Raw genomic sequence first — 27,082 nt, 5'->3', positions numbered from 1 at the left:
TGACGGATCGCCACTGTACCAAAACATTGTACAGCTGTACAATAAGTCAAGCTCATTGGTTGAAAATTGGTTTGAATTGCCTCAGCCAATGGCCTTTCAATGTCAGCACGTTTACAGAGAAGGGGGAGGGATAAACTGTGTTATGGTTTGAGGGTGTTTGTTGCTAAATTCCTCTCTAGTCCGGAATTACCTATTACATTACATTACATTATTGGCATTTGGCAGACACTCTTATCCAGAGCGACGTACAACAAAGCGCATACCCATAACCAGGGATAAGTGCGCTGAAAGGCCCTAGAGGGAAGTACAATTTCAATTGCTACCCGTACCCGTATTGTACCTTTAAGGAGCATGTGAAGTCTTCCTCTGAATCATGTCTGTATGAGCCAAACTTCTTAACAGTGGTGTGATAAGAGGTGGTGGCTGATGTCATGCTTTGAAGCTCACACACTCTCTAACAGATTGTAGCAATGGGTGCTGATAAATATGACTATGTATTCCAAAGTTGGGGGAAAGGGAAGAAAACAACATTAAAAAAAGAGAGGCGTTTCTAATTCCTTTCCTATAGTGTTGTCTCACTTGTCACACACTGGCGTTCTGGGAAAATTCTCACTTTTGAGACCGGTGCGTTCTGGGGAGGTGGGTTCTCACTCTTCAAACTAGTGCACGCTGGGAGAATTCTCACTCTTGGCACTCTTTGGAAAAACTAAAGAACAGACTTTGTTGCGAGTCTTTTCTTAGGTTTTTCCAGTAAGTTCCTGCAACCCTGTGCTCGCGCAAGTTTTTTGGTGCGCATTTTTATATCACCAGAACTATCAGTCTTCACACGGATGCATGCTGGGAGAATCTTCACTCTTCAGACCTAAGCATTCTGGGCAAATTTAGCCCCGGTTGCTCTGCTTATTCACACTGCCAGTATCTCCTCCTCTCCTCCTGCTCTCCTGTCCTTGGAACGCGGTTTGATGAGCATGCTGGTGGTGCGCTGGTGTTTGGGGGTGGTTACAGAGTTGCCGAAGGTGCATGAAAGCACCCAGGGGGGGTAATTAAAATGAACAAAACGCCTCCTTTACCTGTGCTGACCTGGGTTTATGCACAGACTGCTTATTGCTCGCACAGCAATTTCTTTCCGACGCACACCACTGCAACAACAGATACGGCCGTAGTGCATCGAACGAGACGTCTCATTCCGATGATGGCGCGTTAGGTCTTATCTTGCGTGTGAGTCAAAAGGGACATTTTAAAAACATTGGTGGATTCAAGATCTTGAGTACATAATGGTGACTTATCCTCATATTTATTGATTCGTTTTTTTTGTTACTGTGCTAGCTATATTTACTATGGCTGAAATTCATTATCATTATTATTTACGTTTGCTCACAGTGTCTCAAAAGCTCAGCCCATATACACTGTGTCTGTCCCATTATGGCCTTTTTGCTGATTAAAATCATACACACAGAAGTTGCTACAACCTGCTCAGACAATTCTAGGGTTACAAGTTCACGAGAGCACATAGTTAACGGAAACCCTCCCTGACAAGATGGCGCAACCCGAAGCGCATCGGCCCTAAAGTGGCCCTTTCATTCGTAATGAAGCAGATGTTGGTGGCAGCAGTGGGACCCGGCTTTGCCGCACGTGTTTTGTTTAATATCCGTGCTGCTGCTAGGCGGACCACGCGCGGGGACTGCACTGAGGGGGATGTGTGCAGGCAGCCGGTGTACAGTAACACCACAATCCCTCGCTTCACTGGCTAAAGCCAAATTATGAAATAAATAAATGCCTCTGTCGCACGCTTTTAAGGCCTCACTTCCACTCCACTTTCACTCCACAGGGCTGGGAAAAAAATAAAAACCCTAGCTAAATCTGCTTCTATATATGGCGGGTCCCCACAGTGCTGAATTTTTCATTGGACCGTCGGTTGCCACGCGGCCCTCTGCGTGTCTCTGTTCGGCTCGGGGTCAGACAGAGTGCAGGGCATGGCAGGGGTACTGGGTTATGAGTGACGGAGTTAACCCTTCCGCTCCAAGCTCTGCAACTCATCATTAGCATAGGAAATGGGCCTTAAATGCAAGTCAGTAATCTCATTTATTTATTTATTTCTATTTTTAATTCTACTCCAACCCTCACCCTTCACCCTCGCCCTCAATTTTTATTGTTATTTTCTTATTTTAGCCAAAGATTTCATTTCACACTGTGAAGCCCTCTGAGTACCCATGCCACCACCCTCCACCCCAGTATCCCACCATCCAGTTTTACAGGATATTATCTTTTTTTCCCCTTTCTTTTTCCTTTTTTTCTTTCTTTCCAAGTATTCATTTATTTTGTGATGTTTCCCCATCTAGCCACCCCCAAGTGTCACTGTTTCTACCAAAGCGAAATGTATATCCCTGTAGCCCAATGTCTCCTTAACAGCTTCGTGCTGTCATGTCCTCTCACAAAAGGTGTGTCCGTGCATCTTCAATGTAGCCGCCTTATGGAAACTTCTAAGTGGTTTGATCCTGCTATACTGAATACCTGACAGTGTTTATGAACAGCTTTTATTTTCAGGTGTACCCCACAAATTGGTTTTACTTCTAGAACTTTCTAGCTCTTTAGTCTTGCTCAGAGAACAAAACATCTTTCACCGTTAACTATTGTATCTTTCGGGAGAGGGGGAAGTTAGGTGTTGTCCCCATGAACACAACAGCGTCCCAAACCTCACATGATCTAATGCTACCAATTGCATTTGTGTGTTGCACACCTGGGTCAAATGCGTAATTGTTTTGGATTCAAATATTTTTCTATGCATTTTGCCTGATGCAGTTGAGCCAACCAAGAGGACCAGAAGGCGGGAGTACCGGACAAGCTCAGTAAAGCGTAGAAAAGCATTTGAGTCCAAAACAATTATGTGTTTGACCCGGGTCTGGATTGTTGTCCTGTATACTTCTCTCTGCGAGACTGAAATTTAACACTAAAATATCATCAAACATCTCTCCGTCTGGAGCGAGCGTTCCCTCGCTCCCCCGTCATATTAAAGCGAGGTAGGGTGAGGGTGCGGCCGCCCGGCGACAAGCAACAATAACAGAAGCTGTTCGCAACAGCAGGCCGCGGGAAGCTCAATTACTACTGTTCTGTGCTCACGGTTTATTACCCGGATCGCTTAGAGTTCAAGCAATCTAATTAGGCAAAATCATTTCATTTATGTTATTTGCTTTTCCTCATTTAATTTATTGCCAAGTAGCTGTCCCCCAAGTTGGGCGTGTTTTCTTTTTATGCTATTGGAACTCAACGCTTGAGGGGCGACTGTACTAAATGAAGCATTTGCTTCAACCGGTGACGTTTTATGCAAATGAGCCTGAGAATTTGCCGTAATTTCAGCAAGTTTCTTTTTTTCTTTTTTTTTGCCGCTTGTGCATTGCAGAGAACAGTGAGGACCTTGGGCGTTCCATAAGAAGCACTGAGTGCCCTTGTATCAGAAGGATGCTCCTATGAATTGCACGAAGGGGAGTCTTTCACTGTTCAAAAGCCTGCAGTCTTAATGACACAATCGTTGGACCAGATCATACTGCCGTGGCCATTTCGGTTTTCCGTGGGACAACGTTTTGTGTTTTCACACCGGTTATACTTCCAAAGCACAGTTTTACACACTGACCACCCCTGACACGCACGCACACATGCATGAGCACACATACAATTGAAACATACATACAAACGGGATGCATTGCATTGGAGCGTATTTATAGTATTAACATTTCCACTTTGACATTATGTTTCTCTTGAAAATACTGCTAATATTACTGAAATGCAAGTAAAAAAAAAAAAAAAGATTGCTTCAGAGCATATTGCCTCTCCATTCTATGCCTATATTCCTGGTTTAAGCTAACCAAGTATAATGCAATCTTTGGACCAAATACTACTATACAGCATCCATACAGTATTAACATTTCCACTTGTTTACATTGTTTTCATTACATTTCACTTGAAAATACTGCTAATATTACTCAAATACAAGTTTTAGAATTCCCCCCAAAAAGTCCTTTAGAGAATATTGCCTCTCAATTCTATGGCTCGTATATATACTTGGTTTAAACTAATCCTATATGTGTGCTGTAGCACAGAGTTGGTCACAGTATATATCAGTTTGAAGGTATTGCAGTATACATTCATTGAGTCTATTGCAAATAACCTGTGCCTCTGGAGCTTTGCAACTGCTTATATCAGCAGTAAGGTATCGAGAATGAAGGATTCGGTCGAACTGTTAGGGCCGCTGTTTTCATAAGTGCTCAATGCAGCCTGAACTGGATTTGTTCAAGAAGCAATCAATGAGTTGGAGTTAATTTCACGAATGGAGAAACATGACTGCATCGGAAGGCCTAAGAGGAAGTTGACATGGCATGCTATTCCCCTGGTTCTGCTCTCTTGACTCTATGAAGTTAGGTTTATATACCCTCTTGTTGTTTTTTTTTTTTGTTTTTTTACTCATGAAGTTACCTGGCACTTTATCCTTCACTTGCAGCTGTTGTCTATGATCCGTTGTCCTGTGTTGGATGTTGTTTCCCTGGCATGCGCTGCAGCTGTTTGTAGATGGCATTTTTCAATTCTATATGGACTTACAGCAGATGCAATCCTGCCACATGTATTGTACTGACAGCCACACGAGCCTGAGAGGAGACACGGTCTCGTGAATAAATGCTGGTAGCGTGTAGATGTGTAGATGTGTTTTAGCAGGTAGTGTGAAGTGAGGGCTTCACACTGCTGTGCTGTGTGGTGCATTCAGCAACCAAGTGGGTGATGTGCTGTATGGGTTTTTTTAATCCCTGCGGATTCCCTGCAGTTTGAGCCGACACGGTGCAGCATTGTACAGGTGTGTTTTTTCCATTCAAAATGGTCGTGCCCTGTTGGCAAGGCCTGTTTGTGCCAGACCGTTTGTGCCAGGGGATTGTGCTGCAAATGTCACGCTCCGTACCGTGTGTGCCAAGGTGTTATGGGTGCGCCGCAAAAGCTGAGGTCAGTCTAATGTCGTTTGGTGCGTCATACGGTTTCCGCGGTAACAGGAAAGCCCTCTGCCTTAGCATAACCCTCCAACGCTATCTCTCCCTCCACTAAACCCCATAACACTATCACTACCTCTGCTAAATCCCCTAACACTTTCTGTACCTGTTCTAAACCCCCCCCCCCCCCAGTGCTGTCATCATCTTAACTAAATCCCAAAGCACGTTTTGTGTAATTAGAAATGTATGCTTGTTAATGCACATTTATTTCTTAAATGTACAACCCATGATAAGAGTGTATTTTGGAGAGTAGGCTGGTTGCTGTGACTCTTAATGCTCTTTTGGGATGAGCTCACTGTCAGTCCTGGGAGAATACAGCGATAGTGCATCGGCTCCTGTTATGTGATGTCTGTGTTTGTTTTTGTGTGTGTGTGCAGCTTCAGTGATGAGAGGCTAGAAGTGGTGTCAGCCCAAAACTTGCCCTTGCTGTGTGTCCTCCGAGAGGAGAGGCTGTTTCTCCTCTCTGTGGGGAAAGACCTCTGTCTGTAGCTCCTCTCACAGAGAGTAAAGCCTCTGTCTATACCGCCTCTCACTGTGAGTAAGGCCTCTGTCTGTAGCTCCTGTAAGAGTGACTAAGGCCTCTGTCCGTAGCGCCTCTCACAGTGAGTAAGGCCTCTGTCTGTAGCTCCTCTTGCGCAGCGGGGAAAATTCTGTCAGATAAAGGTAGCGAAAAGTTGAAAATGTGACACTAGCGGAGATAATGAGCCATGTGTGAAAATCCTTATGCATTGCATTAGTACGTTCATACTGTACCGCCTCTCAACACTCCCGTTTGATATTACAGCCCTTGCTGTAATTTTATACCAGGCATTAAGATGCTATCCTGCTGCTGGCTATATAACTTGTGCCTTATTCTATCCTTCTGTCTGACTATAACTTGTGCTTCATTCTGTCCTGCTGTCTTTGTTCAATTTGTGGTTTGTGCATTCCAGCTGATTCTTTGTGTCACCCTCTCCTTCATGTCTTATTTCCGGCCAGTTTTGATGTTAATCAAATAGATTGTCATCTGGAACCATATGGAACCATATCTGTCTCGCAGATGTATGGGAGCTTTATCTTTTCTTCAAAGATTTGTGAATGATTCGCATGGATCAGCAGGTCTTTCTGTTGCCTGCTTGTCATCGGAAGGAAGATGTCCTGCAGTTAGCGCCTGGTTCGGTGTTAGCGCCGGGCCTGTCGTTAGCCGTCTCAGTTTTTCTTTAGCGAAGTCAGTGTGCCGTTAGCGAGGTCAGTCTTCTGATTGAACTCGGTGTGCCATTAGCACACTCAGTCTTTTGTGAGCAAGGTCAGTCTGCTGTTAGCGCGCAGTGTGCCATTAGCATGAGGACTGTTTAAGATATGCCATTAGCGTCTGCTGCCTTTCACAGTCTCTGCCACCAACACTACGTGGCCTGCACGTGGCCTACCATTAGTGTTCTCCACATTAGCGCTAGGTTATGCTGTTGGCGTGCCGTCTGCTGTTAGTGCCTGGTCTGCCATTAGCCCGCTGTCCTCTGTTAGCGTGCTGGGCTAGTGCCCGATCTGCTGCTGGCGCCGTTAAGAAAAAAACGGTTTACTGCTGATGACACATGTAGGGCTCTGGACTTGGGAGGATTTGCATCGCATTCCTGCGATATCCTCCATCCCTCTGCAGATTTGAGGGCTGTCACTGTAATGTGTTTATTTTGATTTGGGTTAAAATCCAATTTGCGGAAGAGGGCTGGATTAAAGCGGGGCCCCTTGCTCAGCCGTTTTACTTGTGTGACGGCACGTGTGTGTACTCGCTAGCACACCAGCGGGTGCGTTCATGTGTTTCAGTGTTTTGGGAGTATGGCAAATGTTATTTCATTTGGTACATGTTGGCAGTTTAGCGTGTGTGTATGTGCGAGTATGTATCCACGCTATTTTCAGAAAATTTACCAATTTTGTTGTTTCAGCTAGGAAATGTTAGTGCATCAATGCAGTATAATGCATGCTGTATTGCTCAGGAAGGCTTTCACATGGTTCTTCATCTCAATTAGGGTTTTGACAGAATCTAATATTAATTATGAGCATTTAATTGTATTTACATTATTCAGTCCTTTGAGGATAGCGTGTGCTGCTGATATTGCTGTTATACATTTGGAGTGGGGGTGTGAGTGGTTAGAGGTACTGTTAGCAGTGGTCATGAGTAGTGGTGTGAGTGGTTAAGAGTTGTAATAATGGTGTGAGTGGTCAGGTTTTGAAGCAGTGGTGTGAGTGGTCAGGTTTTGGAGTAGTGGTTAGGGTTTGGAGTGGTAGTGTTTGTGGTTCGGGTTTGCAGTAGTGTGAGTGGTCAGGTTTTGGAGTAGTGGTTAGGGTTTGGAGTGGTAGTGTTTGTGGTTTGGGTTTGCAGTAGTGGTGTGAGTGGTCAGGTTTTGGAGTTAAGCTTAAGGTTAAGGAAGACTCCACAGTTGATGTGGAAAATTCTTGCCATAAAGAAGAAAAAACCCCAAACACCTGTGTGACAGATCAGAAACACTCTTCGGGAGGCAGGCGTGGATGTGTCAGTAACTACTCTTTACTGAAGACTTCAGAAATAGATCTACAGAGGCTGCACTAAGGTACAAATATCAATTTAACAGCAAAAACAGGATGGCTAGGTTACAATTTGCTAAGAGGTACCTAAAAGAGCCTGCAGAGTTCTGTAAAAATGTATTGTGGACAGATGAGAACAAAATTGACTTGTACCAGAGTGAGCAAAGTGTGGAAGCTAAGGAACTGTCCAAGAACCAAAGCACCCCCTTATCTATGAAACATTCGGGTTGTGGTGTTATTGTTTGTGCATGTATGGCTGCCACAGATGCTGGCTCACTTGCCTTAATTGATAATGTAACTGCTGACAGCAATAGCAGCATGAATTCTGAAGTGTGCAGATGCATCTTTTCTGCTCACATTCAATGAAAGCCCTCCAAACACATTGGATGGTAAAGATAAACCAGTACTCTCTTTTTCTTAATGATATTCCAAACAGTTTGTTTTGGTAAGGCTATCATTTTGCCTATGTCTCTGACTGCTTTTTTTCCATATTTCTCAGCCCCATAATGGCTTCCTTGACATGAACTTGCACAACTCTGGTCCTATTTTTGACAATCACCAATAACCAATTCCAAAGGCTATCAAAAGCCTGAAATCAAGACTAGATATCCAACACTTTCTTATACCTTCAATACGGAAGCGGTTGAATACACCGGACTAATCAGAAATAGCTAAGGAGATTTGAAAGTAAGGAGCAAAAAACCTTTTTTAGTATCCCATGGCTCACCTTACAAGAACAACATATAAACAATGAAACTGCAATTACAAGGAGAACCATTTTATAGAAGCTTTCGGCAAAATCACCACAGCTAAACACGTATTTCTTAAGCCCCTAAGAGGTGGGGAAAGTATCAAGTCTTTGAAGTAGTCCAATTGATATGTGTGCAAAGCACAAGTGTTTAATTTGGGACTTTGCTAGGGGTTATCTTGCAGTCAGTGAAAGCGAAGAAAAGATTGGACTTGGGTCACTCTCCGGGCAATCGGGCGAGAAATCTGATGCTCTCTGCCTCTCTCCTGAATGACTGCGCAAGTAATGCTTTTCAGGTTCCGTGTGGTCAGTCAGGCCATTAAAAGTATTGCAAATACGCCCGGGGAAGCCGAGAAATTCAGAGTTGCAGACAAATTTCATGTCCCGTATTCGTATCCAGCCTTGTGCTAAGGCTTTGGCAGTGTGTGCCGCCGGCCCAGCCTGACTATGTGATGAGAGAGAAAAGGGAGAAAGCGAGGAGTATAAACTTGGAGCTGTTTTTTTTCTGCATCTATTTTTACATTCTGGTAGCTCCTCTCTCCTCCAGTCCTGTTACCCCTGGCTCCTCGTCTCCGCTTTGTCTTCACGCCTGCATTCAAATGACCAGCGATGTTTTCCTTGGTAATTTAAGTCCTGAACGTACGCCGCGTTTGTCCTTTGTGGGTAGGAAGGGGGTGGACTTGGCTGCGGAGTGCGTCCTTCTTGTGAAATTGTACAGGAGGCCAGGTTCTGGAGTGGCTCACGCTATCGTTCGTTGAATTGTGCCAAATTATGCACATGACGGCGTACATTAACTGTTTACATTTGTGAGCGCCCAGCTCAATTTGAAAATGGAAATATGTCTTTTTTTTTTTAAATGGCCTCTGTTGATTTGTGATGGAGAATTGTGCACGGTGGTTCAGTCCGTCTGTGTTGATTTTGAGATGATGTACAGTCAAACCACCACACGTTTTATTTTAAGGGCGATGTGAAACTGCTTGGGTTCCTTTTAAGGGTAACGTGCGGTGTGTTAAAGTGCTTGCGGGTTACGGGTATGTGCAACTCCTTATGCTCATTTTGAGGCCTGTATTTAACGTGTCAAACCGCCTGTGTTTATCTTGAGGGCCGTGCGGAAAGTGTCTGTTTTATTTATCAGTGTCTCAGTGATGTGATCACCATGCGGCGCTCTAAATGCTGAATGCCGTCTCTCACAGTGCGAACAAAATTGCACTGAGTAGGGGATCTCCCATGTCGCCTAACAAAAACAAGAGGGTACGCCTGCTGTTTGGCTGTGTGTATAGAACACATGGAGGGCAATTTATCTCAAATTTAATCAACAGCTCACTATTAACCAAACAATAAAATCAAACATTTTCCCTTGGTTTAGTTGGAGATCAACACCCCTAACAAGCTGTGGTTTCCTCAGGGTTTTATTTCACTATACAGATGTGTGTATTTACCAGACCTGGGTCAAATACGTGTGCTGGATTCAAATACTGTTCTGCGCTGGATTGATCTTGCCTGGTGCAATTGAGCCAACCAAGAGGACCAGAAAGTGGGGTTGGCAGTTTTTGAGATGGGTTCCAATCCTGCAGACAAGCTCAGTAAAGCGTAGAAAAGTATTTGAATCCAAAACGATTACCTCTTTGACCCAGGTCTGATACAGACGTGTATTTACCACCTGCATAACCGTGATCGATTGGGTGCAGATTTGTTGCAAATGTTGTGATTTGTTTGTTACTGGCAATGGCAGTTTGCAATTTGGTGATGCGTTTGCTATTGGCAGTAATGTAGAGACTCGGTTGATAACCTTCAGGTAGCATCTGGCGACAGCACCTGCTGTCTTGCCTTTTATCCACACAGTCCTGTCGCCCTTTCTTCTTTTCTTCTTCTTCTCTTTTGACGAAACTAATAATCTCTCTAAGTTTGTGCTCGGATCTGCATTTCTGACGTTCTTTTTTAACGGATTAAACAACCATCTGAAGGCGTCTGTTATGTTCTTTTTTCCGAAGGTTATAAGTATGCCTAAAAATAAAGTTCCTGGGGCCTCTGCTCCGTCTCCGAGATGGTGGTGATTAAAGAACATGGAGATATCTCTTTCCACATATTAGCCGTACACCGTGTACCGCGTTCGAATAAATTACCAAACAGTCGGAAAAAACACAGCCCACAGCTATTTTTTTGCTCACGGTTCCATTGTGTTTGAAATTTGAAGTGTGTGCATACGAGTCTGTATTATATATTTTTTTCTTCTTTACATTGACCTGGGTCAAAGAAAGAGTGTGTGTTTTTGTGTGTGTGAGTGTCTGGTCTGTGAGTGCCTAAGTGAAGGTGGGCGGAGGTGGGGGTGGGGGGGTGGGGGAGTAGTATGCATATGCTATAACATTTAAAGCATAATTTGTCTCTACATTCCCCCAGGCATGTATGGCTGTCATTCCAGGTTCTTATTTCAATACTTACTCTTTTTTTGTTGAATATGGTTTCATAATAATATTCTCAAATGGGATTTATTAAAAAAGAAATGCATTCTTTTCTTACACTGTGTATGTAGTTTGCTACTGTATGACTTCTGTAGTTTGGAAGAAAAACAAACAAACAAAAAAAACAACTATTGTTCTGTTTATGATACAGTACATGAACTCTGTCTCTGCAGTTGTCTAGAAGACAATGGAATATACAATGAAAAGAAAGCAAATGTTAATTTCTGTAGAGGCTTTACTTACAAAGATTAGCTTTCACTTTTAAAGCATGTATGTGCGTGTGTGTGCATATGTGTGCAATAAACCCCATGGGGTGTAAGTGTCCGGCGGTTGCGGTATTCTACATGCCTCATCAGCACTCATGCTAATGTTTCTCCCTCTGCTGAAATGAAATGAAGCTCTGTAGTCATGCCTCAGCTTCAGAGCGTCAGTCCTCTTAAAACGCAGCTTCTATTCATAAACGTGCTGCTTCGCCTCTCTGAAGTTCAGCTTCGCAACTGTAAAACTGTGAAACTACTCTGAAACAATTTCGGTTGTGCAGTCCATCAAATTGTTACCTGTCTCTCCTCCGTCAATGAGAAAAAAGTAAGGACTTCAGTACCTTCTGAAAAATATTTCACAGGGCACTGATGAAAGGTCTGTCTTTTATTTCTTTGTGATGAAGGTTCCAGATAGAAAGGAGCAATCACAAGAGGACTCTTGAACGGGCCTATCAGGTTCACATGCATTCACACTGGGGCAAGAAATTTCTAGAAAGAGGTGATATATAGGACTGCATTGCTGTGCATAACATTTGCACAGCTGTTCACTCTCAGCAGCAGTTGTTGTACCTAAGTAGAGTGCATTGCAAAAGTCTTAAACACGTGTAAACAAAAATTCCATGAAGTGGAGATGCTTTCATATATAATTAAATGAAGAGTTTGCACATATTTAATAATTTACTCTAAAGAGCAGTAAACAGTTAAAAACTAAATCCGATCAATGTCCTGCAGTTTTATAAGAAAATTGGCTGGGAGGTTGTTCCGAGCATATTGGAGAACTTGCCACAGTTTTTCTGCAGACTTTGGCTGTCTCGCTTGCTTCTGTCTCTCCAGGTAATTCCAGACTGCCTTGATCAAGTTTAAATCGGAAAAGTGGTCCATTACTTTATTTAACAAAATACCAAAAATGGTCTTAATGCTTAACTTTAAAATTTGCTCTTTACTACTGGCAAACTAATGCGGAAAACAAACAAATAAACATCTAAGACCAAGTGTACTGTATATAATAAGCTAGAGCACCTAAGAGTTTTGCACAATACTGTAGCTGTACTGTACTCTTTGCAATATTGAGCTGTAGTATGCCATAGCCCTAAGTCTATGAGAGTTTTGCTGTGAATTTCTTGGATTGTGCTGAAACACATTTTTATTTATGAGTTCCAGAATCCGCCAGTTAAAGATGAGCTGTAATGGAAGTTAGAGCAGTGCGAGCTTGCGCGATGTCGTATTCGCAAGTGAAACAAATCTTCGGGGGGACTTTTTGAAGGGGGGTGAGTCAATTGCCTGATGTCAAATCAGGATGAGGGGAAGTAAGAATGTGTGCCGCTGCATGAAAGGATATTGATTGGAGGGGAACGAAAAATTGACAGACATTTGATTAACATACACGCACACTGGTGCACAATGACGTAAAATCTAAATCCAAATCGTTTTCCAGGACGTGAATTTTATTATACTTTATATACTTTAAGACACGTTTGTATGTTTGTGAAGAACTTCATAAGCATACGAACATACAGCATACAGTCAATTCTGGAAATTTTGATTTCAGCTGGCCCTTAAATGCACGATGGTGATGCTCACATATTCTCCCTGTACTATGGGCTCAAGCTGTGGTTTGACGTGGTGCTGACCCACCTCTCCCTCTGCTGTTTCAGGCCAGCTCCAGATCCCTCTAAGGCGAAGCGTGCCCCCTGGAGATGTCTCGCCACCACAACCGCTTCGAGAGGGACTTCCGCGGCACGTGGGAGAGGCGGGAACGTTGTGCCGTCCCCAACACCGCCTGCAGCACCGCCAACACCTGCGGCGTTGCCACGGGGCCCACCAACAACCGGCCCGGGCTCCTCCCCCTTCCCATCATCCCCTCGCTGCTGCCCACGCCTGTCTCTGTCGCCACGGCTGCCACCAGCGGCAACGAGCTGGCCTGCAAGCGGGCGGGCCCCGGCTCCACCACCTGCAGCTCGATGGTAAGCGCCCATACTTGCTTCCCTGTCTGCTCCTACATATCCGAGTGAAGCAAGGAACAGCACTGTTTTCCTCACAGGGAGTCAGTAGAATCCATGTTACTAGGATCACAGGAATTATTTTGGTTGTCTATTACACCATGTAGTCTGTGATTCAGATGTAAACAGGCCACTAGGAAGTAAGAAATGCATACTCTAATGTGTCCCTTTGTGAACATGTCTGTCTGCTGAATTGAGGGTGTGTTCATGGCTGAGTAGAGTTTTTTTTATTTATTATTATTTTTTTTTTTATCATTTTGCATTCCAAATAGCTCTTTTAAGCAATCGAAAATGTCCACTTTCCTGAAGCTGTTCCCATGCCAACGATATTAGAGTTTGAAGTCCGCATAAATTCCCAAGGTAGCACTCTCCTCACAATATCGGTGTTATTCTTGCTTCAGTAGAGACTCTCTTTTCATTTCATTCATAGAATACACGGTGTAAGAAAGTGTTATTATAATTTTGTGACCACTTCCTTCCATTTCAATCGAGTGTTTGAAGTGATACCTAGCTGTAATAAATTTAAATAAATGTACAGTTCATGCGAGTATTTCTACAAATGGATTAAAATAATATGAGTAAACTCTCTTGGGTTCATATTTGGGTAGCTAAAATGTCTACCTATTTGAGTTGCATGTAAAAATTGAAATAGTAATGTTTGTGGCTATGCTACTCCTTATTGGGTGTATTGTTTTTTTCTTCTGCCTTTGCTACATTTTAACCACTCACAAAATTTGGCAGTCATGTCTGGTCTGACTGCCAATGCATTATACATGACATGCATTATAGTGACAAAAATTTTTAAAATTGACAAATTATTATGACCAGTCTGTTTCACCTACATGCACCAAATTTATACCACCTTTAATATCCAATTGTCCGTGTTCCAATTCACAAATCACCCTGCTGGTTTGGGAGAGCTGGGACATCCGCTGAAATGCATGCTGTCCAACAGCGTAACATTCCCTTATCGGCCAGCAGGGGTCGCTCGAGAGCAAAGCCTCCCATATGCTTGCATGTCACCATGTGGAGCTAGCTACCAGTCGCAGTTGGAACTGCTACGGTCTATAATCAATCTGATTATAGTGTGGTGCCTTAGCCGAATGAGCCATCCGGCAAGCTGCAAAAATAGTTTTCGAAGATTTTCCTTTAAGGAATAATGGGATTTTCCCCACTGAAGCATGCATGGAGGCATACTCAAAATGTTGGTCAGACCCGCATGCCTCCAGGTACCAGGTCCATCTGTTCAACAGTACTTTGGTTTGGACTCATGGAAATGCACTCAGTGAGCACTTTAATAGGTATTAATTAGACTTATTTTTTTTATTTCTACTGCTGGAGCCTATCCACTTAGAGTTATGGTGCATTGTGTTTGGAGATGCTCTTCTGCATACCTCTGTTGTAATGTGCGGTTATTTTGCATTACTGTCACCATCCTATCAGATTTGACCAGTCTGGCCATTCTCATCTGACGCCTCTCATTAACAAGGCGTTTCTGTCTGCAGAACTGCGGCTCACTGTATTTTTATTATTTTATTTTTATTGCACCGTTCTTTGCAAACTCTAGAGACTACTGTGCATGAAAATGCCTGGAGATCAGCAGTTTCTGAGATACTCAAACCACCCTGTCTGACACCAACAATCATTCCACGGTCAAAGTCACTTCGATCACATTTCTTCCCCATTCTGATGGTTGATCTGACCACTGAAGCCCCTGACCCGTATCTACATGATTGTATGCATTGCACTGCTGCCACACAATTGGGTGATTTTTCATACAGTCATCTAAAGTAAAAAGTTCCTAATAAAGTGATCGGTGAGTGTATGCGGTTTAGGAGAGCTATAATGTATAATGCTCCTGTTTGTCCTATAATGTTTTCACTTCCTGCTTTACATTCTAATAGCAATCCTCTAATCCTGTAAGTGCATCATGTGTTCAGTTCTATCTGCAGTGTATCCAGTCGTGGTCAATATTAGAAAGTTGGTTTATAATTAAAAACTAATTATAAGTATAATTAAAAATATTTTAAAAAATTTAAAAAATGAGCATCCTCTCAACACCATGAAATTATGCATAAACAAAAACAACAATTTTAGGAGGACCTGCATTGTCTGGTTTGCAACTATTTTAGACGTGTCCACAGTGGTTTCTCACTGAGACTGTAATCTGGGGATTTTCTGGTTGGAAGCAATTTGGACCCTTAAATTCCCTGTAGTGTGAATGTGATTTTATTCTCACTGGCCCAAGGACAGCCGGGCTGTCAACGAACCTGTGTCCCTGAGGAATGACTGCATCTCTGCTTGTGTCATAAGAGAGGGAGGGGGGTGTGGGGGAAGAGAAGGAGAGCAGGAGGGAAGAGGAGGGAGTGAAAGGGAGGTGATGGAGGATAGAGAATCTGGGAGACAGTGCAGAGGCGGGGAAGTAAAGTGAGAGCCGAACAGAGGGGTGAAATATGAAAAATGAGGAGAGGAAGTGACAGGCTATGTATGAGGGTGCAAAAAGATGACAGAAGCAGCCATATAGTCTGTTATATAGATACATATGTACATGCATAAATGCATGCTTTACATGCATACATGCATATATATGTCTTTGTACAGAGCAGTCTGTAAGTATTTGAACAGTGACAATTGTTTTGGCTCTGTACTCCAGCAGAGTGCTGACTGTCAGCTTTAATTTGAGGGTATTTACATCTATATTGGAAGATCTATGTAGCCATTACAGCAATTTTTATACATAGTTCCTTCATTTTAAGGGGCCACAAGTAGTTGGACAAATTTGTCAAGTCATCATGTTTAGTATCGACGACTGCCAGACGTCTGGTACGCACAGACGTCACCAGATACTGGTAGCTTCTCTGGTAATGGTCTGCCATGACTGTACTGCAGCCCTCTCCATTTCTGTGTTTGTTTTGGTGGCTTTCTCTCTTCAGTCTTGTCTTGGCAAGAGCCATTTCGTTGGATCTGTGCAGATGTGTCTGTACACTTCAGAATCCATCCTGCTACTGCCATCAGTAGTCCCATCATCAATAGAGACAAGTGAGCCAGTTCCAGTGGCAGCCATACATGCCCAAACCATAATACTGCCGCCACCGTGTCTCAGATGAGGTGGTATGCTTTGGATCGTGAGCAGCTCCTTCCTTCCTCCACGCTTTCCTCTTGCCGTCACATTGGTACAGGTTAATACTCACCTGGTCTGTCCATAAGACTTTTCCAGAGCTCTGCAGTTTGCATGCGCTTTTTTAGAAAGCTCGAACCTGGCCGTTCTGTTCTTGAGCCTTACCCGTGGTTCACATCTTCCGGTGAACCCTGCTGTTGTAGTCCACCCTTTATTTTTTATTATTAATTATATTTGTAATTATATATACACTTATCCGTTCGACAGTTGAAAAGGGATTTTCAACTGTCACAAGTATGTTCTGGTTATCCACTGCAGTGGTCTGCTGTGGTCTTCCAGTTCACCTGCTATTGCTGAGCTAGCCGGTGCATTCCATTAACAATGTACCAAACATATGTTGACAGTCTCTGATCGATTTATTCGGATTTGTCCGCCTCACAATGGCCAGCTTTACTGGCACTGGCACTGTATTTTCTTCTCATGCTGAGAGACAACAGCAACACACTCCAATTAAAATATATACTGTACTGTATGCTACACCTGATCAACTTTAACAACCTTTATCAACCTTTGTTTGCTTTCCTGTGCATGAACTATGCAACGACGGCTGGCCAAGAAACAGCTGAGCAGCCAATTATCCCATTACTTTTCTACTCCTAAAATGGAGGGGGGGGGGGTACTATGCATAACAATGGCTGTAATTCCTACACGGGTCACCTGATATGGATGTAAATGCCTGCAAATTAAAGCTGTCGGCGCTTTAACCTCATACTTTTCGTTTCAAATCCAGTATTGCGGAGTACGAGGCCAAAACTAGAAAGAAAGAAAAATTGTGCCACTGTCCAAATACTTATGGACTGCACTGTAATCTATCGTTTCTGGTTATGAATACATTTTCCAAGATTGCTTCAAGAATTTGTCCTTCAGCAATGTCTTTATCAGAAATAATCTGAGCCTTGACATTCCTTCACACACGTCACCGTTCATCACAGAGATAAAGGCAGTATTGCCCAGAGGGTTCCATTATGTGAATTTGACATTTTGATCAGTCCATGAAAATAAGGTGGAAATATATTTGACATGCAGTACAGAAGGTATAGCACTAGTCATCTGTTAACATTTACTGTTTCTTTCCCCCCAAAAACCAGACCTGAGCAAATATGTTTGATGCTGAATTGGCACGATACTGAAAAGCACTGGGAAAGTTTGCACACTGTATTGTTGAATAATCCGTCTGTGTGCAAATGAAAAGTTTTTTTTTTTAAAGTTTTTTTTTATCTCCCAAAGTTCCCAAAGCAGTTCTGAGTCATCAGTATTCTTTTTTAAGGGTTGCTGGGAAATTTCCCTCAAGCTGTGATCATTGTTAATGAGCCTGTCCTTATTCTAAGGAAAGTGACCTGTGCTGAAGAAAGGCACTTTGAGATACCAGAACATTCTCTCATGAGTACCCTGCAGAGTAGCGTTTGGAGTAGACTGAGCAGAAACATTATGGAGAATAACATTAAGAACAGCCTGAACCGCGGAGTTCCAGCTCGAAGATCCGTGTAAATGGTGCATGTAGAACATGTGCAGTCAAAATAAAACTCACATCGGTTGTATTATACATAAAACGGGCAAAGAAAACAAATACAACAACATTAAGCCCATTTTATTCAGTTAAGAATTTGTTTTAAATAGTGCTTAACAAAGGTCATGCTGTTTACTACAAGAGCTTAATAATTAAGAAAAGTACTTAAAATAGCAAAGGTCATACTGCTGAAGGTACAAACCTGTCCAGGGTGTATTCCTGCCTTTTGCCCGCTTCCTGCTGAGATGGTTCCCACCCGCCATCTTGTAAATGTCTTTTAACCTTTTGCGGTGGAAATGGCACTTCACGGCCATTCTTCACTGAATTCTATTTAAAACGTGGTACCCACTGAAATGTCATGGTTAATTTAGTTAAAATGTATCCGCAGAGGACAATATTCAACACAATACGTGGCATATTTGGAATGAGTCTTTAAATAATGTAAATATAAATGATATTCTCTTTGAATAAGTCCAGGTGCCCCAAGCTAATAACTTTTTGAAAGTTGTGGCTCCTTTGAGGGAGTGTTACAGCCTTAGCGTGTTTCTGAGATGAGGAGCTGGAAAAATAAATGGAGTGACAGGAGTACACTGAAAAATGGTATGAATAATAAACTCAAGCTATGCTGCTGTGCAAAAATGATGTTTTGAAATTCTGACAGCCTACCTCTGAGTTTGCAGGGAGCTCTATGGAAAACGGGATATTATTAAAATTTAAATCTCTCACCTGAGATTTGAGCCCTGTGTTGGTATGGAATTGCGGGTGAGGACAACATCGGCAACGTATTCCTGTTGAGCCGTCTCGCAGAAAGAATTGCTCCTCTTCGTTTTTAGAGTCCCCATGTGGTCTCTGCTAAAGGGAATAGCAACTTTAATTATAGGGAACCTCAATTGCACTTTTTAACTTGCGCCTTTGCTGTTTATTCTTTGTCGGGCTCTAGAGATGGGTTTTTATGAATTAGTCCAAACATGTTGTTTGGCGGAAAGTTGGTTGTTCATTGATGATGAGCTCTCAAGTGTGCTGTGGGTACTTCTTTTATATGTGTCCCTGATGCAGTGCTCCTCAATACCTTGCTTATCCCTGTTGAATAAGCAATCGGATACTGCAACAAGTGATGACTCATTTTTACTCCAAGGTGTCTATTCAAAAAGTTGTCAGTTCAGTAGAATGCCAGCGGTATGAATTCATTGGGAATGAAGGGTACTGCTGTGGAATAAAATATTAGTAAACATTAGTAATGTGAAAAAGTGTAAGAATCGGAACCGTTAATTGAAAGAGAACGTTTTAAATAGACTGCTCTCGTTTCGTAGCTATCAACCTGCATTTAACTATAACCAAACGGCCGCTTAGCGTGAATTTCTTTTTCTGAAATTATTAAACAATACGGCTTTGATTATGAATGCTTATTTTATAATGAGTAAAAATCTAAATGTATATTGGTACCCTGTTAGGTGTTCTTGTATGTGTTTTTGTTATACTGTACAATGACATGCTGATTGCAGCCCTAGACTTTCCCCATGCTTTTAAAAAAAATTGCATTGATTACACTTAACGTCTAAGGAGGGATAGTTTGCCATTTTAATGTCACAGTATGTAAAGAATTAATATTTCCGATTCTGCTGAGGATTTTTAATCGGTCAGATCAGTCATTTCTCAGAGAACTAAAGCCTTCATTTCATGTATTGCTTGAGAAGGATGTCGGATGAAAGTATACACCTAGTTATTGAAATGAAAAATGAAATGAGTTCAAAGACAAAGCAAATGCTAATGAGCAAAACCTGCCCCGTGAATGTATGAATTATTTCAAAAACCTTCATTAAGGAATTCATTAAGGAATCGGTTGCAATAAAAACCAGCTTGTTCACCGATGTACACCAGTACCCGGGTTGAGAACTGCTGGTTTACATAGCCACCAGGCCTGCCCATTGCATTTCCCCACTTTGTCCCCCACGGGATTGGGATTGATGAGGACAGGTTTTGCCTTGTGGTAAGGACTGAACACCACAGAGCTCCGGTAATGAGCATCCTACGGGAAAGCCAGCTTGAGAGCACCACATCTACCAGATTTGAACAGCCTTTTGTTTGACTTTTTATTTCATTAATTTCTACATAAAAAGGTATCTCACTTGGCAGTCAGAAACCACACTCCCACTCTCCCCATCGGGGGTTGTGTTTGAGTGACAGGACAAGACAAGCTTTTTTTTTTTTTCTTGCTTTTTTTTGTTATTTGTTCCCTCGGGATAGAGGTTTGAGTGAAGTTAACTGAAGTAGACGGATGTTTGATTTGATAGTACTGACATATCACTTCATTTACTCGTCTATATTTTATATTGGGAGTGGAGATGAAAGAATTCCTTAGAATGGCAGTGAGGTATATTAACATTTTGAGAGAGCCTGACCCATCTTAGAATCGTATGACTATGGCTTAATTTGATTTCTGCTTGACATTTTGGAAATTTACAGCGTCTTGTTGTCTCGTCTTGTTTGGAATTTTACAGCATCATCCTGTCTGTTTCCAATATGTTCAGATTTGATGCGTTTGGGTACATTTAATGAATTTTGTCATTGTATGAATTCAAATAAATCCAAGAGGAGTCATTATGATTTTGCATCGCAGGGAAGCAAATGTGTTTCAGAGTTGACGGTAAGCGTGTTTTCTGCCCTAACTGGTTGAGATTGCGGTGGCTCAATGGCTCTAAGCTTCTCCTCCCTCATCAGCTTCATGAATAGCATAAAGGCTCTGATGAATTTGACAAACATATTTTTCTTCTTGATATGGCTCTGTGCTCCACAATTTGACATTTGTAATCAAACAATTCAAATGGGGCTTAAGTGCACATTTTCTTAAAGGGTATTTTTATGCACCTGTACATAACCTCCCCCCCCCCCCCCCCCCCCCTCCATTTCAGGACACCATAATGTTTGGGACATAATAATATTATGTAAATGAAAGTAGTCATGTTTAGTACTTTGGTGTATATCTTTGGTGCATATCTGAAGTCTGTGACCTATAGACATCACAAGGTGTTCAGTATCTTCTCTGGTGATGCTCTGCCAGGCCTGTATTGCATCCATCTTCAGCCTGCTTGGTTCAGGGCCTAGTAGCCTTAGTGTTTCCATACCAACACAAGTGTTTCCAAGTTATCTTATGAGCTTATAAAATGCATGTTCAGTTCGATTCATCCAAACTATGCGTTTACCCCACCACACCATATTTCACAGATGAGTGGGTGGTAGTCTGCATATGTGTTTCTTTTGCCCTCCACACTTTGCTCTTGCAATCACTGTGATACACTGTGATATTCTTGGTCTCATCTGTCCACAAGACCTTTTCCATACTTTGCAGGCTCCTTAGCCACAAAAACAGAATGCCAAGGTTAGTTTGCTAAGATATGCTTTGTATCTTGCAGTGGCACCTCTGTAGATCTGTTTATGAAGTCTTTTGCGGACATTAGCCGCTGATACAACCGCACCTGTCTCCTGTGTTTGTGATCTGTCATTTTGCTTTGTTATTGTGAGAATTATTTGGTCATCAGCTGTCAAGGTCTTCTTTGGCCTACCAGCGATTACTGAGCTCACCAGTGCCCTGTTTCATTTTAATGATGTTCCAAACAGTTGATTTTGGTAAGCCTATTATTTGGCCTTTCTAATTTCTCACCCACAAAATGCCTTCCTTGACTTTCCTTGGCACAGCTCTGGACCTGATGTTGATAAAATGCCAATAACGGAGTCCAAAGGCAATTAAAACCCTAGAACCGTTTGGTTAGCAATAATCTGGATGTAATGAAGAACAGTGGAGGGGGGTGTTGTAAAGTTCTGTAATTTCTACATGGTGAAACCAAAAGTAATAAAAATACCGCTTGATAAGAGCTGAGTCTCCACCCTTATAATAAATAATAATAATAATAGTAATAATAAGAATAATAATACATTTTATTTATAGAGCACTTTTTAAGGTACTCAAATACGCTTTACATAAAAGTGATACAATGATTAAAATACAATTAAATGGTACAACCAGAAAAAGAAAAGAAAATTACAATCAAAGAATAAACAAAGACATTAAATCAGGCATTAAAAGCAGCTTTAAAAAGGTGAGTTTTTTGGGATTTTTTTTTACAAATGGAAAGAGAGGAAGAGTCACAGATAGATTTGGGTCGAGAGTTCCAGAGGGAGGGGGCAGCGATGGAGAAGGCCCTGTCTCCCCATGTCCTGAGCTTGGTCCTGGACGGGAGAGACAGCAGGTTGGCATCAGATGAACAGAGGTTGCGGGAGGGAGTGTGGGGGTGGAGAAGGTCAGTGAGGTATGAGGGAGCCTGGTTATGAAAGCCAGACTTTTTTTGCAAACCCTTTGATTGTTTGCAAAAAAAATCTTAGAGTACTACAGACCCAAATCAAGAAACATTGTATCTTTGTCCCAGACATTATGGTGCTCACTATTTACCTGCATGCTTTCCCCCCCAATAGGAAAGAAGCATTTTTAGTTTCCTCTAAAGGCATTTAAACAAACCACAACCATTTAATTGTGAGAGAAAAGGGAATGTTACATGAAATTGAAGTGTTTAATTGATTCCATCTCTCAAAAAGTCGAAAAAAGAGACACTGTGACATTTTGTGACTGTACAGTAAGCATATTTATGGAAGAAGGTGATGAACTGGCTGCTGGCCAGCTGAGGCATTTCTAATGAAATGTTTACACAGACTCTGTTGGCTAGCTGATAAACCCACTCCTTCTTTACTCTGACATTAAGTAAATAACTGGATTGAAGGATGTGGCTTTAATTTGTGGCTTGGATGTGGTGTGTGATCACATCACTGCATTTATGAATTAAGTCACGGTGCTGTAATGAAGAAATGATGACCCGTAAAATCAATTTGTCTTCATATTAACAGGGTGTATGGCTTTGATTATAATCTAATTTGCGGGTGAAGGATTGATCCGCAAGGCAGCCTGAAACATGAAACAATTTGATCGAATTTGAGACAAATCCCGTGTCCCTGACCTCTGTTCTGAACAAATTCTTTACATTTGGTCATTAACCCTATTTGTATGTAAAACAGGTTATGACATTTCCATAAATATTAAATGGAAAGACTCAAGGGGATCCATATGATTATTTTTCTTGGGTCATCTCCATTTTACAGTGCAGTTCGACAGCATGTGTCCTTGCTCCTGTGCAATGGGTCATTGTTTTCCTGTGCCAATAATTGTTTCACCTCTGCCCAATTTTGAAGTGTAGAATATGTATTCTGTCTCTTAAATAGTCTGGTAAACTCCGATGAAGTACTGTCTATCAATAAAAAATAGAAATAACAAATTGATACTTTAAGCTTCTATTCATTACCCAAACAAGACTACAACATGCTACTGTAGGTCTTCCTCCTCTGGTTTGCAGGCTACCCTGATAACATAATTTGCCTGTGTTGCCTGTCATCTAAATGTTCTTCAAATTGTCGTATATTTTGAACAGCAATGATCCTTAAAATATTTCATCTGCTTCCCCCCCCCCCCCCCCCCTAAAAATAACAGAATTTTTGTCACCCCATAAAGCTGACTGCCCACAAGCCACTGCAGTTGAGTGTGGGCATTCATTTTAACTGTTCCTGAAAGGGTATGTAAATATTTGCACATTGACCCAAGGGAAAGTGTCTGGTTCGACGCATAAATTGAACAGTCCCTACAGTGTGAGGCAGGTTTATAAATTCTGTGCTGTGTCTAACTGGACACTTTGTGTTCTCGCATTCTATAATTAACACTTATATGTATGCATTTTGTAAACATGAAATGGTGTCCAGCTGGCACACTGCTTGAAGGTTGCAAATGATTAAGTATGAATGCTGTGCAATCTCTTTAGTTTGCTTGAACGAGTTTGAAAACTTGGAAACGCGAAGATGATATGGTTTGAAATGTGACCTTCCCCGTTGGCCTGAACAGGTCCAAAAACTGCTTCCAAAGTCTAGATGTTCCCTTAATTTTTCCACCAGCGACAAAGGCCCCAGTACCATTAGATGGCAGGTATATACCCATAGATTTGATGTTAATGTACCTTTGGTGACCAGACTGACCCTAACTTGTGTACCATTACAGGCAATGTACAGAACAAACTTAATAAAAACAATGTCCCTGTTGGTCTTAATGGGAGCATAAAGGAGAGTATAACCCTTAACTGCACATCTGAGGCTAAAACTGCTTCAATAATCACCTTATTGTATAGGCCCATTCAAGGTCAAGGTCAAATAAAGAATAAGTGCATCCACCTGAGTTAGTTGAGCGACAGTAGAGACCTAGCTAACAATATTTCCACACCAGCGAATGTAAGGCCAATGTTAATAAAGCACTAAATGTAAATATTTTGCATAATTGGGGGAATTCAGGTTCCCTGCCATCTCCGCTTTCTGGATCTGGACAGTGCAGATTTTGGTTTTCATGGTATGTGGGCGTGAGCATGATGAAGTTTCCCAGAAATGTGAAAAGGCTTCTGCTGAAACACGTTGCTGTATACAACGGCGGCGGAGTGGAGGAGGGCGGCATTGCAGCCCTTATGGTCGTCTACTTCGAAAATAGGACAGTGGAGGGAAGGCATCCACAAAGGTCAGTTTCCAGGGCACGGAGTGGAGGAGGGTGGTAGTGGAGTTAAGGATTATACACTTTTCTGCTGGGATGCACCCTGGATCTGCTTAAATAGCACTGCTAACAGCTCATTTGAAACTGTGAATGCACTATTCTACTTAGTTGCTAAATCAGCTGTAATAAATGTCACTGCTTTGCAAACACGCCCGTCTTATTAGCAAAACAACGGAAACCTAGACTGCAATAATCGTTCAAAAACACACACAAAAAAGTTTACTTGACAAACAACTCTGCATAAATAACTACAATACTTCAAAAAAGCTGCAACCACAACACTGCAGTTAGCAATTAGCAATGCTGGCCATTACTTACAGGGGGCTCTAAAATTATTGGCACCCCTGACTGGCAATGCACAAAGAATACTTAAACAATATAATCATTGTGATGAACTCAAGAATGCCAACGTGAAAAAAAGTGTGCTTTAATGGAACCAACCAAAATCAAACATTCATTTAATAAAAATAGATTTCATGATTCCATAATTCAAGGTTCCATAATTATTGAACTCTTTAGTTTAGCTCACAGGTTTTAGATTGGATTGAGGTCTGGTGCCTGAGATTGCCATTGAAGAACATAGATTTTGCTGTCACTAAACCATTTTTGTGTGCATTTTTCTAGGTATTCTTTGGGAAATCGTCTTGCTGGAAAGTACACCTACAGCCAAGTCTCAGCTTTGTGGTAGAGGCAACCAGATTATCAGGAAAAATTGCCGACATTATAATGTTGATTTTAACCTGTGCCCCTGGGCCTCTGGAATTAAAACAGCTTCAAAACATCACTGACAATCTGGTTGCCTTTATCACAAGGCTGAGACTGAGGCTATAGGTGGACTTTCCAGCACGACCCAAAGCATACCTGAAAATCCACACCGAAAGGGTTCCATGACAACAAATTCTATATTCTGCAATGGCCATCTCAGGTGCTGGACCTCAATCCTATCGAAAATCTGTCGGCTGAACTGAGGGTAGTTAATATGCGCAAACACAAGAATATGAAGGATCTCGCAAGGATCTGCATAGAGGAATGGTCCAAAATCCCTCCAAATATGTTCTTTAACCTTGTCAAGCATTATAACTCCATGCAGTTATCCTTGCCAGAGGTGGATGCACCAAGTACTAAACCAGGTGTACCAATAATTATGGAACCTTGATTTTTGTGAAATCCATTTGTCAATCTAAATGAATGTTTGATTTTAGTCGGTTCCATTGAAACATTTTTAAAGCACAGTATTTTTCACATATTGGCATTATTTTTTTATTTTATTTACAGCATTAAACATCACATTAAAGACATTGAATTTGTATATCCTCTTCTGCAACCTACACAATATCTTGTAGCATAAAAATAAATGTTTTGGTGAACAAGAAATTAAATCGCATGAAATGTTTTTTCAACATGGCAGCCGAAAGGAAGGTTCTCTCTACTGACAACAATGTTGTCTGCTTGAATCATATGACTGTCTTAAAATGAACAAAAATAAAGTCACAAAGGATCTGAACATTCCACTCAAACTTATCAGACAGAGAACAACTATCATGCAAAGTGACAGAGATGAGAAGTGAAAGATGCGAGTATAAAAACATGAAGAAAATGTCTAACACTGGACAGGTGTATCACAGAGTAACATTGCTGTGAGACTTCTTCCAAACTGTGAATTTATGTGAGTGAAACTGTCTTGTTTCCAATGGTTTGGTGGCAGAAGTGGCATTTCGGCACCATACTTTTAGAATTAATTAAAAATCTAGCAGCACGACATTTATTCTTATGAGTGAGGTCGAAATGTCGAATTTTTTACTAATTCTTCCCAGTTTGGAATGAGGTTTGGAAAGTTCAGAAAGTAAAAACTCGTGTTTTGTTCCAATCACCTGGATTTGCTAATTGGCACAATTCTTCAACTAGGATGTAGACACCAATAATTAAATTAGCTGGCATGAGTTCATGAGTGGAAGAAACACATGGCTGGGCTTTCACATGATGCCTGGACTCTCCTTCTCTGAGTACCTCCATTATTGATTCTGGAGAGGACAGACAGGCGCATAGTCTACCCTGAGTCATGTGACATCAGCTCTCACCTTGGTATCACAGCGCACACGGACGTGAGTAGGAGGGGAACTGCTTTGTGTGCAGCTGAACAGGTGGGCTTGCAGGCCCTTGATTGGCCAGTGTGGGTGATTGATGTCTGATAAGCTGTTAATGTTGGTGCAGCCTGGCGTGGATACCAGACCATGGGGCCCATCTGTGCGCTAACGGTGCCTTAGCAGGATGAGCTACCCAGCAGCTCCTAGATACATTATTCTTCTCTCAGTTGAGTGGACAACATGTTTCTTTGATACATTAAGCCTACATTTAGATTCCGGATCACTGTGGTTTATGTACTCAATTATTATTCCTAAAAACTTATTCAAGTAACATTCTTTCACTCTGTAGTACTATAATTACTGTATTTTGTCATTTTAAACTGCGCTTATTTATGAATACATTTCCTTTCACTCGAACACACTCTACTCTATAATGTGTAATCTGTTGTAAAATTGTAATGGGACAGATGCTGTTCTTATAAGTGGGTTTCACTCTACTGAATATAAAAACAATCGAGTAGTGAACAAAATGTGTGCATAGGTCCGTGCACATGAGTAGAAACTACCCTCTAATGTGTGTGGTGTACATACCGTGTATGAGTGCATTTGCATGAGTGATTTTGCATGAGTATACTGTATGTTAATTTGTCTGCTAAATA

The 27,082-nt window shown here is 41.8% G+C and overlaps 1 protein-coding gene across 7 annotated transcripts in view; it reads left to right on the top strand.

The window, feature by feature from the left end:
• The window catches only part of LOC133108615 (kelch-like protein 29), a 155,325-nt gene that overhangs the window by 33,788 nt on the left and 94,455 nt on the right, over positions 1–27,082 (top strand). For 6 of the 7 annotated variants that reach the window (XM_061218275.1, XM_061218259.1, XM_061218226.1 and 3 more), the window contains one exon: positions 12,685–12,993. In XM_061218275.1, coding sequence (XP_061074259.1) covers positions 12,727–12,993 — 267 coding nt within the window. In that variant the 5' untranslated portion in view covers positions 12,685–12,726. Of the gene's footprint in view, positions 1–12,195; positions 12,298–12,684; positions 12,994–27,082 lie in introns of those variants that run through there. The other variant, XM_061218268.1, reaches the window with a different exon arrangement.

This window comes from Conger conger, chromosome 1, assembly GCF_963514075.1.
Source record: "Conger conger chromosome 1, fConCon1.1, whole genome shotgun sequence".
Taxonomy (NCBI): domain Eukaryota; kingdom Metazoa; phylum Chordata; class Actinopteri; order Anguilliformes; family Congridae; genus Conger; species Conger conger.
Note: the sequence above shows the minus strand (reverse complement) of the source record. Positions and strands in the feature narration are given on the sequence as shown.